The sequence below is a fragment of the Phocoena sinus genome, chromosome 12 (assembly GCF_008692025.1).
Source record: "Phocoena sinus isolate mPhoSin1 chromosome 12, mPhoSin1.pri, whole genome shotgun sequence".
Classification (NCBI taxonomy): domain Eukaryota; kingdom Metazoa; phylum Chordata; class Mammalia; order Artiodactyla; family Phocoenidae; genus Phocoena; species Phocoena sinus.
Genome location: NC_045774.1, coordinates 5,730,171 through 5,743,906, shown reverse-complemented (window position 1 = coordinate 5,743,906; position 13,736 = coordinate 5,730,171). Strand labels below are relative to the sequence as shown.

General features: G+C 37.7%; 2 protein-coding genes across 3 annotated transcripts in view; one reads left to right on the top strand and one right to left on the bottom strand.

Moving 5' to 3' along the window:
• Window positions 1-2,712, bottom strand: part of PRKN (parkin RBR E3 ubiquitin protein ligase) — a 1,284,475-nt gene extending 1,281,763 nt beyond the window's left edge. For both annotated transcript variants that reach the window (XM_032651607.1, XM_032651608.1), the window contains exon 1: window positions 2,606-2,712. In XM_032651607.1, coding sequence (XP_032507498.1) covers window positions 2,606-2,612 — 7 coding nt within the window. In that variant the 5' untranslated portion in view covers window positions 2,613-2,712. The remainder of the gene's footprint in view (window positions 1-2,605) is intronic.
• A 157-nt stretch (window positions 2,713-2,869) lies between these two features.
• The window catches only part of PACRG (parkin coregulated), a 530,295-nt gene continuing 519,428 nt past the window's right edge, over window positions 2,870-13,736 (top strand). Inside the window, exon 1 of the mRNA XM_032650624.1 lies at window positions 2,870-3,322. Coding sequence (XP_032506515.1) covers window positions 3,179-3,322 — 144 coding nt within the window. The 5' untranslated portion in view covers window positions 2,870-3,178. The remainder of the gene's footprint in view (window positions 3,323-13,736) is intronic.

Sequence of the window (13,736 nt, the reverse complement as noted above, 5' to 3'; positions counted from 1 at the left end):
AGGTTTGTAAGTCTTCTAAGAGATGTTAAGTTAAACAAGATACAGAAGAGATTATGTTCTAATTATTTTTTAAATCACTCAAAAATCATTTTTAAGACATTGGGTTTGAATTTCAAAATTGGCAACATGGTTATATATATATCCATGCACTTTAACATCTGATACTACTTAAATACCTAAATCCAGTTCTATACAATATACATATAGAATATACCACAAATATTACTATTAAAATTCAATTTTAAACACACAAAAATGGTAATTTTAAAAAAGGGTGAAATATAATTTTAAGAGAGGTACCAAAAATTACATTTTTCTAAGTTGAATTCTCTTAAGTTTTTATTATGCTTTATATTATCTTAACATCCTCTCCATATTTCTCAAAACGTCATAATTTTTCACCCACTTAAATTATATTTCTATAGCTGTCTGAGTCAGGGCATTTAACATATTAATCATAATCTAACTGGAAAATGTAAGTACTTTTGAAACTGTCTCTGTGCCAAGAAAGAATCCTGAATTTTGAGAAAGCAAAAAAAGGTAATTTTACTGGTAGTGAGGCAACAGTCAATCCCCCTTACTCCTATTCTACCAAGAAATGCAATTTTTGTTTTTCCTTAAAAGTGAGCTGAGATTTACATAAAGTAGAAGAGTACTGTTAGCTTTAAAGAATGTGTAGCAATTAAAGACAGCATAGGCACAAAAGGGGCAAGTTCTGAGCAGCACACGTCTTTAACAAAAATAAAATAGTCCCCAGATATATATTAATGTATATTTTAATCTCCAGTATATCATTGGATATAGACTATAAATAAGGCCTTTCCTGGCTCCAAAGTTTAGTCAGAAACGGGAAATATCACTCCAAGATTTTCCTTCAATTGCTCCCACTTTCACTTACCTTTGGCATTATTCAACTGAACCAACTCCAAAATTGGCAATTAAGATTTTTATTAAAATGTACCCATTGACCGAATTAGGCAATGCAAGTAGTTGACTAGCTGTATAATTTATTGTACATTGTCCACATGGTTTTAACAAGTAAGGTACTTTTCCTGGGAGGGAGCATGGATTTATTTATGTTGTAATACACTTATTTGCACTGTGTCAAACAATAGCTGGAGTATGAGAAAGAACACTTTTAAAAATCCACCTTACATTCTCCACATCACTACCAGTTATTAATAAATGTCTAATCACCAAATCTAAAGATAATACGCTTCCTTCCTGTGTTCCTAAATCCCAAACAAACTAAACTGCATAAACATAGTTCATTCTAACAAAGTTATCTATATAATCGTCTATTAGATAACAATTTAGAATTAAGTGATGATTTTTAGATCTTAAATTCTTGCCTGTATATAGCTTCACCAACAATCATACCATGCTAGAAAGGTAAGAAAAATTGGACAACGTCCTTAGGTTTTATCATTGTTGCAAACACAGTGTCAGTTAGCTGGCATGATTCTCCTAGTGACGGATAAAACGTTTTACACTTCAACATTCGTTTAATAAATAAAAGATGTAAGTTTTATCAGTGCATACAAACTTATATATTTTTAAAAATCACCTTCTATCTTCTTGGATAGATGACATCTGACTTCAGATGTACCTGCGTTTTGTAAGTGGTGCCCATTCAAGAATAATCCCCAAATAAACTCACCAAACCAATACATGATCTACAGGAAATCTGTCATAATAATCTCCCCAAACATCAATGTTTTGTAATCACACTGTGCGTTTCCATTAATTTTCAGAGATAACCCTTAAAATAACTTTTGGCTTAACAATCCTGGAAGACAGGAACTTTTCTAATCTTACATATTACAGGGTTTATAAGAACTCTAACAGCCACTTCCAAAGCTTTATTCACATAAATGCACCTAGGGCCTTCTGTGTATTAAAAAAAGTGGTTTTTTTGTTTTGTTTTGTTTTTGCAAAATGAATCGTTAGTTCACTATGCGAAAGTTTTGATCCTTGTTATCACTGACTCAATTATTCTTTCAACTCAGACCTCTAGGGAGAGATTTAGAAGACAAAACCCAAGGGAGCAAGAAGTTTAAATCCATCTGCAGGAATTTGTTTTGACCTCAACCATCGTCCCTAGGCACTGTCCATTAGAGCTTAGCGCTTCGCGAGCGTTTCCCTTAAAGAGTTCTCCGGAGAGTGGGTCCCAATCTGTCCTAAGCGGCAAGACCGCCTCCCAAGCGCCCTGAGGGACGGAAACCGGGGCGGAAGGCGGGGCCTTCCCACAGCCCCTAGAGGTCCGGCGGGCTGTGCGCTCGCTGACAGACCGCGGGACGCAGCCTTCGCCTCGGGCAGCGCCGAGGCGCACGCCAGGGTCCCTCGCCAAGTTGGCTCCAGGGGGGAAGCCCGTCAAACGAGGGCCGGGTGGGGGCTTAGGACACACACACACTTATTCTCCAGGGCCACGGCGGGCACCGGGGAGCCGGCGGCGCAGGCTGAGGATGACGCGGACACCGACACCCTGCCACGGACAGCGGACACGGGCAGCACCCCGGCGTCCCTGTCAGCCGAGGCCCGGCGCGGCGCAACAGCTGGGCGCGAGGCGGCGCAGAGAGGCTGTACCTGTCAGGTACCCACGTACCTATCATGGCCACTGGGCAGTTGGAGGCTGCCGGGCGAGCAAGGGCCTACACGCACGCCAGCGGCCGCCTGCGCCTCACACGAGCGACACTCCCGGGTTAAATCGTGCAGGAAGCCTGTGCCCCGCGCCCGCTCGTGGGGGCGCGCATGCGCAAAGGGGGCTTAGCCCGAGGCCTTCTGGGAGTCGTAGTTTTAATGCGTAGTCTCTCCTCAGGTCGGTCGCTGCCGCCCCCGCCCGCCGCCCTTCCGGCCTGAGGCCTAGGAAACGTCCGTCACCGAGAGGAAGGGTCGTTCGGCCGCAGTGTTGACGTGTCGCTTAGCAACCGGGAGGGTTACCTTTGGAAGCTAGTTGCGGCTCTAGCCTCTGTCCTGCCCTCTTCCCGCCCCTCCCCTCCCCTCAACTCCCTTCACCTGGGAGCTGCCAAACATCTGGATCAACTTGGGCACTACGAGGGCGTGAAATTCTACCAGTAACGCGCCTTTTTACATTTTTTCCCGACCTCCTTCTCACATCCGTAAAACTCACTGATTCTTTTACTACACGTTTTATGAGAACAAGACATTTTCTAGGAAGATGGTGGCAGAAAAAGAGACCCTGAGCTTAAACAAATGCCCAGACAAGATGCCGAAGAGGACCAAGCTGCCGCTCCCGGTGCACCAGCCTCACTCCCTGGTTTCTGAGGGCTTCACAGTCAAAGCCATGATGAAAAACTCAGTCGTAAGTGATCTTCCTGAATTGAATGTACTCGCTCCGAATCAGGGGACACCAGGTTGTAGAGGATGGCTAGCCCTAGGATGGATTCTGAGCCCATATCTAGGGTGGTCTTTGCCAAAAATGGCAATTACTCGGCCAGTAACAGACGGTGCCCAACAGAGTGTGGAGGTCCAGGCTAGGCTGCTAGAAGGGATCTCGGGCAGCTGACGTACTGTGCCCGTTTCTAAGCGCCTTCCTAATAACTCACGGTTTCTAGACCACCTAAATTTACTCTTAAGCTATTTACACAAAGAAGAAAGATCCCCTTTACTTGTTGATTCCTAAACTGTCTCACTCAGCAAAAGGCCTTATAGAAGGAGAGTTCTTAGAAATCATAAACTCTCTTGCAAAATTTAACATGTGCTGATGTACAGCTGGGAACATAAACTCATTAATTAACAGTAAGAAATTTCATCAATCAACCTAGAAATTTTTAGAATATCCTAGCATTTCTTCTAACAACACTCTCACAAAATCGCATGTTAGAGTCCTAAAAGGCAACTTAATAAGAAGTCTATTTCCAGATAGATCTTTTAAACTATTAATTTTAAACAATCCAAGCTTCTGTTCAAGTATCTCTGCCTATTAATACAATTCATATTTCATTTCTACTGTTTTGTGGTAGTAAAAATCAACTATTCTCAATATTCTCAATAGTTTCCTTAGGAGGAAAAGTTTTAAACTGCACACAAATGGTTTGGGTTTGTGCATGATAGTTTAAAAAAAAAACTTTTAATTTGGTATACTACACCAGGTTTTACTACTGAGTAATCACTTGTCTGTGAATGAGATATTCAATAATAAATGCAGCTTTCAAATTTGTATAATTTACACTCTGGGAGGATCTGACTTATTGTAGAGCAACTCATTATGTTAAATGAAGAGCATTGCTTTCCAGTGTCACATTATTCGTTTTACATAAATGTTGCAAACCTAATACCTTATTCCTAAACCACATCCTTAAAATACAGGAATGAAACAGATCACCTTTAGATGCTGAGGCCAGATTGCCATGTTGCTACACAAAATGAAATTCTGGTTATCAGAATGTGTGTCAGTTGAATTGCAATAGTTAAAATTCTTAGAAATAGGCTAAAACTTTCTGCTTGTTGAAACTGCAGTCCTTTTGCATGTATATGTGGTCATGGGAGTCAATATGACTCATTTATCAGCAACACAGAATACCATAACATTCAAGCTAATTATTTCTTTTTTTCTTCTAAACAGTATATATGATTATAATTTTAGTGATTTTTTTCAATGTTATATTTCTTCAAAGACATGTAAAAAATTGGTCAGATTCTTTTTTTTCTAAACCTACATTTATAATCACGTTTTCTTTTTAAAAAACATAGCTTTGCGCCTAAAGTCATAATTCTGGAAAATCAAGTATTTCAGTACTGACAAATGTAACAAATATGCTTACAAGACTCAAACAAAAAAATTGATTATGAAGCAGCCTTCATTATAAACAACTTATTTGAGATAAATTATCTTTTTGTTTCCATATACTTAAGGAAAATCCCTTAGTGTAATATTTATGTCTCCTTCGGGATCCTCAAAAGAGGATGAGTCATTCTTTCACTTCATTTAGTGGAAATCATAATTGTTAGATGCGAACATTATTCATCCATTCATTCATTCAGTCAACAATAGTTTTTTTGTTTGATTGTTTTTTGTTTGTTTTTTTAAATCTGAGAACTTGCTCAGCATAGATCTGGGGATTTGGGATCAGCAAAACAAAGTCTGAGTCCTTAAAACTCCAAGGAGAGCCACCACTAACAGCAATGGTCAAGTCTTGATAAAAGAGAGAGACTGTTTATACAAACTAACTTCAGTGGTACAGGAAATAAAACCCTTCCTTTTCGTATCCAATATTAACATTTCAACATTTCTGCCCTCGACAGTGTAGACCTTTCAGCATTACATGGTCAAAACACCCCTCTTTCCTAAGGTTTATTTCTATTCAGAAAATAACATGCCAATCTCCAGCTTTTCTTTTCTTTTTTTTAACATCTTTACTGGAGTATAATTGCTTTACAATGGTGTGTTAGTTTCTGCTTTATAACAAAGTGAATCAGTTATACATATACATATGTTCCCATATCTCTTCCCTCTTGTGTCTCCCTCCCTCCCACCCTCCCTATCCCACCCCTCTAGGTGGTCACAAAGCACCGAGCTGATCTCCCTGTGCTATGCGGCTGCTTCTCACATGTATATATGTCCATGCCACTCTCTCATTTCGTCCCAGCTTACCCTTCCCCCCCACCATGTCCTCAAGTCCATTCTCCATATCTGTGTCTTTAATCCTGTCCCACCCCTAGGTTCTTCAGAACCATTTTTGTTTTTTGTTTTTTTTTAGATTCCATATATATGCATTAGCATACGGTATTTGTTTTTCTCTTTCTGACTTACTTCACTCTGTGTGACAGTCTCTATGTCCATCCACCTGACTACAAATAACTCAATTTCGTTTCTTTTCGTGGCTGAGTAATATTCCATTGTATATATGTGCCACATCTTCTTTATCCATTCATCTGTCAATGGACATTTAGGTTGCTTCCATGTCCTGGCTATTGTAAATAGAGCTGTAATGAGCATTGTGGTACATGACTCTTTTTGAATTATGGTTTTCTCAGGGTATGTGCCCAGTAGTGGGATTGTCCAGCTTTTCTTTTTTTTTTTTTTTGCGGCACGCGGGCCTCTCACCGCTGTGGCCTCTCCCGCTGCAAAGCACAGGCTCCGGACATGCAGGCCCAGCGGCCATGGCTCACGGGCCCTGCCGCTCTGCGGCACGTGGGATCCTCCCGGACTGGAGCATGAACCCGTGTCCCCTGCATCAGCAGGCAGACACTCAACCACTGCGCCACCAAGGAAGCCCTGTCCAGCTTTTCTTAATTGCAACTCCTTGTTCCAAAAGCCAACCCTCAAACCACTTTTCTAGTGTTAGGGCTTGCCATCAGTTCCTCTTTCCAACACTCACTAATTAAATAAGTCACCATTCCATTGCACTTCCCCAAAAGACTTGTAGAACTATATCCTAAGGAGGTATATGGAGACTCCCAATGTTTCACTGAGGGTGCTTTAGTAATATAAGTATACAAGCTTGATCATAGACAGATATGATCTGGTGGGCTGTGCAAGCCGAAATCCTTAAACAGTCATAATCTATGTATGTGAATGCAAAATTATTTACAAAATAATGATAAATGTAAGTAGCTAGTTTTTTTTTTAAAGCCCGATGTCAAGTGTTCTTCAACTGTAAGTAATTCCTTTACTTTACCTATGCGAAATTGTTGTTGCATTCTGTATAGAAACAAGCAATGAGAAGTCCTGCAATCAGAGAATAATAATCAAATTCATATTATTATAATGTTTGACTCAAAAGAATGATAGGAGATGCAGAATTTGAAGATTTCCTAGTTTATTTTCCCTTTAAAGGCCTTGTTTGTGGTCTGATAGAACCTATAACCAGAAACCAGTAACCCAGTGTTGTATTGGCTTCTTCTCAACAGATGGTAGTTGCTTTCTGTGCTAACCTACCTTATCATAAAGCAAGTTAGGATATGGGCCCAAGGTTATGATGAATGAGATGTTGACTTCAACTGAAGCTTTATACTACATCTTTCCTTTTCAGTAGACTATAGATGTTTTATGCTCAAAGTTTATGGGAATGGGAGAAATAATTCTTTAATATTACTTTATTTATATAGAAACTTTTATGCTTACTAATTCATTCAACACATAGGAGCAATGGTCAGTATTTATAAATTATATATTAAGATATCGATTTGGCTGCTGTAACGGTGACCAAATAACAATAGTTTAACTAAGATGGAAGTTCTCTCAGAGTCCAAGTTTGTAGGCAATTCATGGAGACTGGGCACCACTTCCCCATGAGATAGGTCCAGGGACTTAGGAGCCTTGTATATTCTTATTTTGCATCCTGCAGGGTGATGCCCTGAGTCCAGGTGAGCTCACCATCACCAGGGTCAAATCCCTACTCTCAGGATGGAGGAAATAAGAAACAGAGTGCTTCCTTTTATGAGCATGACCCAGACACAGCACCCCACTTTCATTCACATCCCACTGGCCAGAGTTTAGTCATAGGCCTATATTTTCCCTTTTTGCAAAAGCCTATGAAAGACTGACCCTTGCAGCAACTCTAGGCCCCCATACCTGTTCCCTCAGGAAAAGGGCTAAGAGTTATATCGTTCCAAAAGAGCATAATCTCCAACACCTACTTCATGCAAGAGGAGAGAAAAATGAGTAAGGAGCAACCTGCAAGAAAAAGTAGGAAGAAATGGAGAGCAAGCAGCATGTTCCAGAAGCTGCACTCATCACTTTTGCTCAAATCCATTGCCAAACCTAGGCTTATGGCAACAACCACTTACAGGAGAGACTGGGAAATGTAGTCTCTGACAGGTAGCTCTGTGTTCAGCTAAAACTTGAGGTATTTCATTACTGTAGCAAAAGGAAGAACAGAAATTTGGGGTTTATTCGAAGTGTCCACCGTGAGAGTTAAATATTGCTAGAAAAGAAAAGAAGAGACACAAGTAAAATAGTTACAGTACAAATAAGTGCACATCCATGGTAAGGCTTACAAATACCTACTTAGGACAGTGGAAGTGCTAATGACGAAGGGACCAAGTGACAATAACCTCATTGAGACCCTCATTACCTTTTGTCTAGGTTTTGGCAGTATCATCTAAACTGGTCTCTAGACTCCATTCACCAATCAGTTGATTGCCTCAATCAACTATCAGTACTATTACACTTATCCTTCCAGTACAAAGTTCTCTTATTATTGTTGAAAGCTTTTGGAGATCACTGGTTCTTATAGCAAAAAATCAGGGAACCTCCACAAGACCAGCAAGGCCTTCTGTAATCTAACCCTATTCTATGGATTTAATTTCATCTCCCACTATTCTCATTTGCTTCCACCAAATTAAACTGTAACTCTTCATTGCTTTGATTTTGCTTGTGTTGTTCCCTTTGCTTCAATGCCCTTCTCCCTACATATCTGCAAACACAAATCCCTTCAGTCATTAGGTAACAAATGATCACTGACTGTGCCATACACTCTTTTAGGTGCTGGAAATCTAGCAGTAAGGAAGAGGCTAAATGCATGCCATCAAGGAGCTTATATTTTTGCAGCCAGCTAAAAGACCAACTGCTTCAAGATGACTCCCCTAATTCTCTTTCTCAACCAAGATGGAAACTTATTTTTGTTCATTGTTTTCTACCATGTATTAGAGTTATGTCTACCCATGTTTTACCTCCTCAAGTAAATTCCCTGTGAGGGCAGAATCTGTGTCCAAGTCATTTTTTTCATCCTAACAGCACCTAACAATGTACTCAATAAATATTTGATGAATGAAGTAAAGCAATTCTACACTTTTCTGTTATCTCACCGTTTTCCTCCTGTTGTTATAACTGTCATCTGTCTTTAGTTTGTTTTTTTTAAACCACCCTCCTCCAATTGAGGAGCTCAGAAGTTCCCTTTAAAACTCAGCCAGATGATGACATTGATCACTTCAGATACTCAGGTGGCTCATCTTAGTGTAAAGCTGAAGTTTTTAAGCTCCTTTAAAGCACTATGTAATCTAGCTGCCATTTCTTCTTTATATGTATAACTTAGTACTTCCTCCCTCCCTCGTTCTGTTCCATCCACAATAGTTTCCTTGCAGTTTCTTGAATATACCAGTTACACAGCTGCCTCAGTACCTCTGCCCTTCCTGTTCCCTCTGCCTGAAATATATTTCCCCCTACATATCACCATCTCTTGATCCTTCAAATATTTGTTCAAAAAACTAACTTTTTAGTGAGGCCTCTCCGACTATTTAAAATGTCAGCCTCTTAATAACCCCCTCCATCCCTGTTTCAGCACACCCATCTTCTTTCCCTTTGTTGTATTTTTCCATAGACACTGATCACTCTCTAATATTAATCTAGTTTATCCTATGTCTTCTTCCACTACAGCGTAAGCTCCTTGAGGGCAGGGAATTATTACTGTTTCACTCACTGCTGCATATCCAGCTCTAGAAAAGTTCCTGGCACATAGTAGAAGCTATTATTTTTTGTCAAATGAATTAATGAATGACCATGTTTTATACTATAATTAGCAATCATCTTCAAATTAGCAACTTCAAGGAAATGCTAATGGTATTAAATAAGTATAAAATATAGGAATGAGAATAATTTAGAAATGTTTTATGCCATTTTTAATTAGCTTCTTATTAAAGTTATACATGCCCATTGTAAAATGTTTAAGTGGCTTGGCTTAGTAAAGCTCTCTCCTATTTCATATTACGGGGAAAATTTTAACCTTTTTTTCGCTAGTCCTCTTATAATTTCAATGTTTTATTTTAAAGCTTTACTTCATCTTAATTCATTTTGGTTTAAGAAGTGAGGTATAAATTTTATTATATTTTTTCCAAATTGGTCAAAAGTTGTTGCATTACCTTTCACATATAGTTAAACTGGATTATAAAAAAATATCTGCCTATTTAATTAGAATGCTCTGCCAGTGCTATATGTATATTAATGGTAGTGGCTTTGTGTATGCTTTAATATGTGATAAGGCTCATCATCTCTATTCCATTTCTGTTTCTGAGCAATCCTATGAGGAGTCAGGGCAGACTTTTTTTTTTTCCATTCAGCATATAAATCTCAGAAAATTTAATTTTTTGTTGTTGTGGGTCACCTATTAAATGGCAGAGCAAAGAATGTATGCTATATTACTAGATTTTTCTAACTGAGAACAATCCTCTCTTGATCACTTTTTTTAGACTTTGGTAGATGCATAACATGCAAGTGGAAAATGTACACATATCACTTGATAAATATTAAACCAAACACACTGGTGTAGGCAGAACCCACATCAAGAAACCTTACCAACACCACAAAACCCCTTCAGGACCTTTCCAGTCACTGCCCATATACACCCTAAGCTAACCTTATCCCAACTTCTGTCAACAGATTTCTGCTTATATTCATGGAATCATAGAGTATGTAGTTGTTTTATGTCTGACTTCTGGAATCACCATTGTGAAATTCACCCACATTACTGCATATGATCATAGATCCTTAATACTCATTTCTTTCTACTATTTTCACATGGGAATATAACATAATTTATTGATCCATTCCTGTGTCGATGAGTATTTATGCGACTTCTAGGTTAAGACTTACAAATAGTGCTACTAGGAAAATTCTAGTATTTTTTTTAAACTGAGGTATAGTTGATGTACAATATTATGTAAGTTTCAGATGTACAACCTGGTGATTCACAATTTTTAAAGATTATACTTCATTTATAGTTATCGTAAAATATTGGCTAAATACCCTGTGCCAGTGTCCATTCCCTGTGCCAAGGACTATGTCCTTTATTTTATACATAGTAGCTTGTGCCTCTTAATCCCCTACCCCTACTTTGCTCATTCTCCCCTTCCCTCACCCCACTGGTAGCAACTAATTTGTTCTCTATATCTGTGAGTCAGTTTCTTTTTTGTTATATTCACTAGTTTGTTTTATTTCTTAGATTCCATGTATAACAGACAATATTCCATGTGATAACAGGCAGTATTTGTCTTTCTCCGTCTGAATTATTTCACTAAGCATAATACCCTCCTGGTCCATCCATGTTGTTGCAAGTGACAAAATCTCATTCTTTTTTATGGCTGAATAGTAGTCTATTTTATATATGTACCACATCTTTTTTATCCATCCATCTGTTGATGGACACTTAGTTTGCTTCCATATCTTGGCAATTGTAAATAATGTTGTTATGAACATTGGGATACATGTATCTTTTTGGATTAGTGTTTTCATTTTCTTCCAGTATATACCCAGGGTGTAATTGCTGGATCATATGGTAGTTCTATTTTCAGTTTTTTGATGAACCTCTGTACCGTTTTCCACAGTGGCTGCACCAATTTACATTCTCACCAACAGCATACAAGGGTTCCTTTTCTCCACATCCTCGCCAGCATTTGTTATTTATGGTCTTTCTGATGATAACCTTTCTGATATGTGTGAGGTGATATCTCGTTGTTTTGATTTGCATTTCTCTGATGATTAACAACATTGAGCATCTTTTCATGTGCCTGTTGGCCATTTGTATGTATGTCTTCTTCAGAAAAATGTCTATTCAGTTCTTTTGCCCATTTTTTAAATTGGGTAAATTTGCTAAAATAAAAAAATGCTAAATCTATGTCAAACAGCATACTGCCTGTATTTTCTTCTAGGAGTTTTATGGTTTCTGGTCTTACATTTAGGTCTTTAAACCATTTAAAATTTATTTTTGTATGTGGTGCAAGAAAATGTTCTAATTTTTTTACATGTAACTGTCCAGTTTTCCCAGCACCACTTATCGAAGAGACTGTCTTTTCTCCATTGTGTATCTTGCCTTCTTTGTGATAGATTAATCTACCATAAGTGCATGGGTTTACTTCTGGGCTCTCTATTCTTTTCCATGTATCTGTGTGTCTCTTTTTGTTTGTTTGTTCGTTTGTTTGTTTTTGCCAGTATCATACTGTTTTGATTACTGTAGCTTTGTAGTATAGTCTGAAGTCAGAGAGCATAATACCTCCAGCTCTGTTCTTCTTTCTAGTACCTATTTTTGGACAACATATGTAAGAATGTCCAGGTTGCTGGGTCCTAGGGTTTGCATATGTTTGCTTTAGTAACTATATAAAAACCATTTTCAAAATTGAGCTTTCAAATTTAAACTCCTGCCAGCTCTGAATAAGAGTACCATTTGCTCTATAATATCATCGATAACTACTATTTTCTTTATTTTGCATTTTAGGTATTCTAGTGGGTGTATAATGTTATCTCATTGTGGATTTAATATTCATTTTTATTCAGACTAATGGAGTTTAAGGCTTTTTAATTTATTTATTGGCCATTTGGTTGTCTTTTGTGAAGTGCCTTTCTAGACTTTTGCCTCCTTTTCTCTTGGCTTGATTGGGTGTATTTATTTGTAATGATTCTTATTCTTCATATTTTATTCTAAATGATATAAAGCAATTGTCAAATACATGTATTGCAAGTATAGTTTCCCTGTCAGTGTTTCCTTTTCATTCTCTTAATGGTGACTTTCAACCTCCTCTTTTTAAAATATACATTTGTGAGAAAAAAAAAGATCATAAACATTTTCTTATGTATTTTTTATAATGTTTTCCTCAACCAATTTCAATAGTTTCACAATAAGATATGTATACATTGAGACAAAAGACTTTGAGAATAAATTAGAATGATCAGAAATAAAATAGAACAAACAACAGTGAAACAATGAAATAAAATGTAATTAAAGTAGGAAGCTTGAGCTTAAGAAAAGGAGAATCAATTTTTTCATTCATAAGCATCAGTATATTTATTGATTGATGTTCACATTTCATTCTGAGCTTCTTGGCATCAGAAAGGGCCAAAAGGGGAACATTATACATTTCTCATTATCATAAAAGAAGTAGCCTGCCAATCCCTGTAGGGAATTCAAGCTTTCTCTACACTGAATTCTCAGAGAAATTGATCCTGTAGCATGTTAAATACATGCAACACACCATATCTATATTTTTATTTCTTATTTGAAATACACTAGCCAATTTCATCCACAACAGACTTCAGTAAGGGCCAGGTAGGTGATGTTAAAATCTATCATGAGGAACTGGATTTTCCATGAGATTAAATTCACATGGTATATGTATGTAGGCTTTTGATGGTCCAATTTGATCCAAGAACAGAATTCACAGTGCCTACAGGAGAGTGTAGACTTTGTTTTAGCTGTGGTTGTTCTCAGTTCATTTTATGACAGTAGCGAGATGGCTTCTGTTTTTATAAAATGTCAGAGAGGAAGTGTGTGATGCTATGAGACCACAGCTCTGAATGGCCTGAAAGAGGCTGGAAAGACTTCTCAAAGGAAATCTTGTTTGGTGAAATATAAAAGATGAGGGGGACTGAGGGGAAGAGTTAGGGGCAGTAGGAAAAGGCTCAGAGGCAAGACAGACCAGTTTCCTGCTTACTCAGTTTTCAATCTTTATTTTATGCTTTCTTTGCCCAAAAGAATTATGTTATAAATTCTATTCATTATATATATGTTTTAAATTCTTTAAATTGTATATATTTTATAGAATATATAAGTAAAGTATATATGTACTTTATGAAAAATGTATGTACATAATACACATTTATATAACTTGCATATTTAGCTTGTATTGTATATAATTATAATACCTTCTATGAAATTATACAGATTCCTTCTAACTTGCTAATATTTTACATGTCATTACAAACTCCTCTTGCACATTTAAAAAAACCTCATAGAATTCTGTTCTTTGAATGTGCCATAATTTCTTTCGTAATTCGCTCAGGTTGC